Raw genomic sequence first — 3,629 nt, 5'->3', positions numbered from 1 at the left:
ACAGTCTAAGGTACTTAAAAGGGGCTGAAAGCAAAGTACTCAGCTTTCAGAAGTACACAGATAATGGCATCATATATGCATACAGTGATGCAAATTGGACAGCTAATGTGAGTGACCAAAGAAGTTCATCAGGTTATTGCATCAGTCTATCCAAAGATGGTCCACCAGTCTCATGGAAATCAAAAAGACAGCCCACTGTAGCTTTGTCAACTTGTGAGGCTGAGTATGTGGCTTTGGCTGCAACCACACAAGAGTGCATTTACTTGCAGCAGCTCTTAAAATCATTTGATGGTCGAGAATACAGATGCAAAATCTATGAGGACAACCAGGGAGCTATAGCATTAGCTAAAAATCCTGTACAGAGATGCAAACATGTGGACATTAAATACCATTTTGTGAGGTGCATTTTAAATTCAGGCAGGGTTACCCTGGAATACTGTCCAACAGATCAGATGGTTGCTGATGTAATGACCAAACCAGCAACCAAATCAAAATTGTTAATGTTTAATGGTTTTCTTGTTGGTAAAGTATGAAATGACTGTACAGAATGTCTTATGAAGAATGTAAAGTTTTTGGTGTATAAGGCTGAATTTGTGTTATTGACAATGTTATGAAATGTGAGCAAGTGGCGGTGTTGAGCTGTGCTCTCATTATTGTTTATTCTTAATTGTTTCTGTGGTAAAGATGACGTCACAATTACATGCTCACGTGACAAGATGATCAATGGCCTACACCTGTGTGGAAATAAATGAGTGTGCCGTGAAGGGTGGTCACACGAAAAGGAATTTCAGCTTGAGTGTGTCTTAAATGGCTACGTGAAAAGCTGTGTAAGAGACTCTGCTAACAATTTTGAGTTTTTCCTTGCCCCTGTGTGCTCTGTTTGTCTGATCTGATCCAGGATTCTAAAAGCTTCTCAACCTGGACCTGTCTTCTGACTTCGGCCTTGGATTTCCCTTCTGGACTTGGTTGTTGCTCGGCGTCGGCTGGTGCCCTCTCCGCTCGCTCTGTAGGAACTTCGGGGGGCGTCGCTCGTCTGGATTCAGCTGTGTTCTCCGCGAAAGGACTGAACTTTGAATCAGGTTAGTGACTTTGCTCCAAGTCGTATTCAGCTCCACATCCAGCCACTGACCTGTATTCTCCTACCCCTGCAGAGATCCATCCCGCAGCAGACGAGCAGCCCCGCACTCCTGTTAGTTTAAATAAACGCTTTGAATTTTCCCATTGTCTGTCTCGCCTCAAATTCTGGGTCCAACATTGTGAGATCATTACAAAACTGTGTGAGATGTGGATTTTAGTCTGTGATACATTATTTGAAATTACTTTTATTTTTATTTTATCATAGATTTTTAGTTCTGATTTTAATTTAGTCATTTATGCTTGTATGTTTTTTTTTTAGTCTGTTTAATGGTGTTATGTTGTTTCACTGTATAGCACTTTGGTCCTTTGAGAAATTTTAAAATGCTTTATAAATAAAATTGGATTGGAGTCAAGTCAGTCAGAACATATTCAAACCATCTAATCAAGGTCCAGTGCTTGCGACTATCTCAGCCCCTCTCTGTGGCTGCCCTTAGCAGACACATTAATTTTATTTCTCTCTCCTGATATTCCGCACCTGCAGGAAAAATAAAGAGTGAGTACACAGTCAGTCAGAGTACACGCAGTCATGTGTCATCATGGTGAACAGCAGGGGGCTCAGGACGCAGCCCTCAGGGGAGCCTGTGAAGACTGATGAAATCAGAGGTGTTCTGTCCAAATCGGACTCTCTGGGGTCTGTTTCTCAAGAAGTCTAGCAGCCAATTTGCGGTGGAGTGTATTGAAGCCCAGCTGTCCCACTTTACCTATCAGATGATGTGGGATGATGGTGTTAAAAGCTGAACTGAAGTCCAGGAACAGCATCTGCATGTCTGTGTTTTTCTCCTACAGGTGTGCTAGGATCAGGTGAAGAGCGGAAGAGATCCTCATTGTAGCAGTTCGGTCAATATGCAAACTTGAACAGGTTGAATGTTGGGGTGAGACTGGGGACGATGTGTTTTTAACCAGTCTTTTGAAGCACTTCATTGAATAGCAGTCAGTCCATAAATGAGATGACCTAAGGCTTCTTTGGGACTGAATTAAATATGGCAGACTTAAAGCATGCTGGCACAATCGATTGGTCCAGTGAGGGGCTAAATATGTCCACATCCTCCAGGTGTTGCTGGCATGGGTGAACAGTTCCTGGATCTTGCTGCTGTGGTTCTGCTTCACTGATCTGATGGCATGGTTCAAGTTGGCACATGCTGTCCTCAATACCTCTCTGTCTCCAGACTTGGAAGCTGAGTTTCCGCTTTTAGTGATTTCTGAACCTCTCAATTCATCCAGGATCCTTGGTTGGCCCGGTTGGGGATGTACTTTATGGCAACGACTTTCTAAATGCATTTGTTAATGTAGGCTGACACAGTCATGGAATACTCATCTATATATATTTTGTAGTCATAGGTTGTTGCAGCTTTGAACATGTTCCAGTCAGAGCATTCAAAACAGTCCTGGAATTTCTCCATGGCCCCCTCAGTCCACACCCTGACCTACCTTAATGTTGTTTTTGTCCTGATTAGCTGGGGCCTGTATGTAGGAATTAGCTTGATAGATAGGTGATGTGATGACCCGTGGAAAGGGCAGGGGACTGCTCTGAATGCATCTTTGATGTTAGAGTAAACCAGGTCTAGAGTGTTTTGACCCTGAGTTACAAAGTTCACATATCGGTAAAAATAAGGGAGAACAGTCTTCAACTTAGCCTGGTTAAAATCGCCAGCAATGATAAAAATGCCCTCTGTGTGTGCAAATTGAAGCTCAGAGAGCCTGGTAAAGAATTTTTATGGCCTCTTTTGCATTAGCCCTGGAGGGCAAATAGACAGCAGTACTGCTAACCCTGGTAAAACTCTCTGGCAGACACTGGCGGTCGTAGATGCAGGATGTATGGCTAATTTGTAGAGTTGTCAAAATCTGTATAAAGCTGCTGCCCAGTAGCGCAGCCATGTTGTTCTTGTTATATATTTATATATGTATGTTTTGTAAAAACTAGTTTTATGTATTCTGAAATATTTTGATTCTACTATAATTGTTTTTATTTTTTAATGCCTTAATCAAGGTCGTTGGATGGGTGGGGCAGTGCCCTAGCACCTGCTAATTGCCAGCCACCAACAGTCTACACAATTTTCCAGGAACCAGCTTCCCAGAAGCTGAAAGGAAATTACTTAATTTTTGAGTTTTTATGTCTAACCAAAATTGATAATGGGCTTACAGCAAGACAGAAGATTAAAAAAACAAACAAAATGGACCATGGCTGTCATGTCATCTTCGAAAAAGCACATCTGAAATCCGGCATAAATGCAGACACTTCCTATTTTTTGGCTTTCAATTTTTATCAAAACGTATGCAGATGCAGAACATCATAAAATAGAAATAATATGAAGAAAAAACTGATTCTATTTATAGAATTACATTAAAGGAAAAGTTCGGTTTTTTACACTTTAAGCCCATTTTCTGTAGTGTCCAGGATGAAATCGAATGATCGACACCAAAAGTTTGACAATTGCTCCTGTCTCTGCTTTTTGGCTCATTTAGAATCTCCCCCTGGCTGCTTTAGAATGGCT

The 3,629-nt window shown here is 41.6% G+C and overlaps 1 protein-coding gene across 1 annotated transcript in view; it reads right to left on the bottom strand.

Annotated features, from left to right (window-relative positions):
- Positions 1–1,544: 1,544 nt before the first annotated feature.
- LOC107088631 (phospholipase A2 inhibitor and Ly6/PLAUR domain-containing protein-like) overlaps positions 1,545–3,629 on the bottom strand; it is an 8,770-nt gene continuing 6,685 nt past the window's right edge. Inside the window, exon 6 of the mRNA XM_015380931.1 lies at positions 1,545–1,612. Coding sequence (XP_015236417.1) covers positions 1,545–1,612 — 68 coding nt within the window. The remainder of the gene's footprint in view (positions 1,613–3,629) is intronic.

The sequence above is a fragment of the Cyprinodon variegatus genome, unplaced genomic scaffold (genome assembly GCF_000732505.1).
Source record: "Cyprinodon variegatus isolate N-32 unplaced genomic scaffold, C_variegatus-1.0 Scaffold225, whole genome shotgun sequence".
Classification (NCBI taxonomy): Eukaryota; Metazoa; Chordata; class Actinopteri; order Cyprinodontiformes; family Cyprinodontidae; genus Cyprinodon; species Cyprinodon variegatus.
The sequence above is the reverse complement of the archived record's forward strand: the minus strand, read 5'-3'. Positions and strand labels throughout refer to the sequence as shown.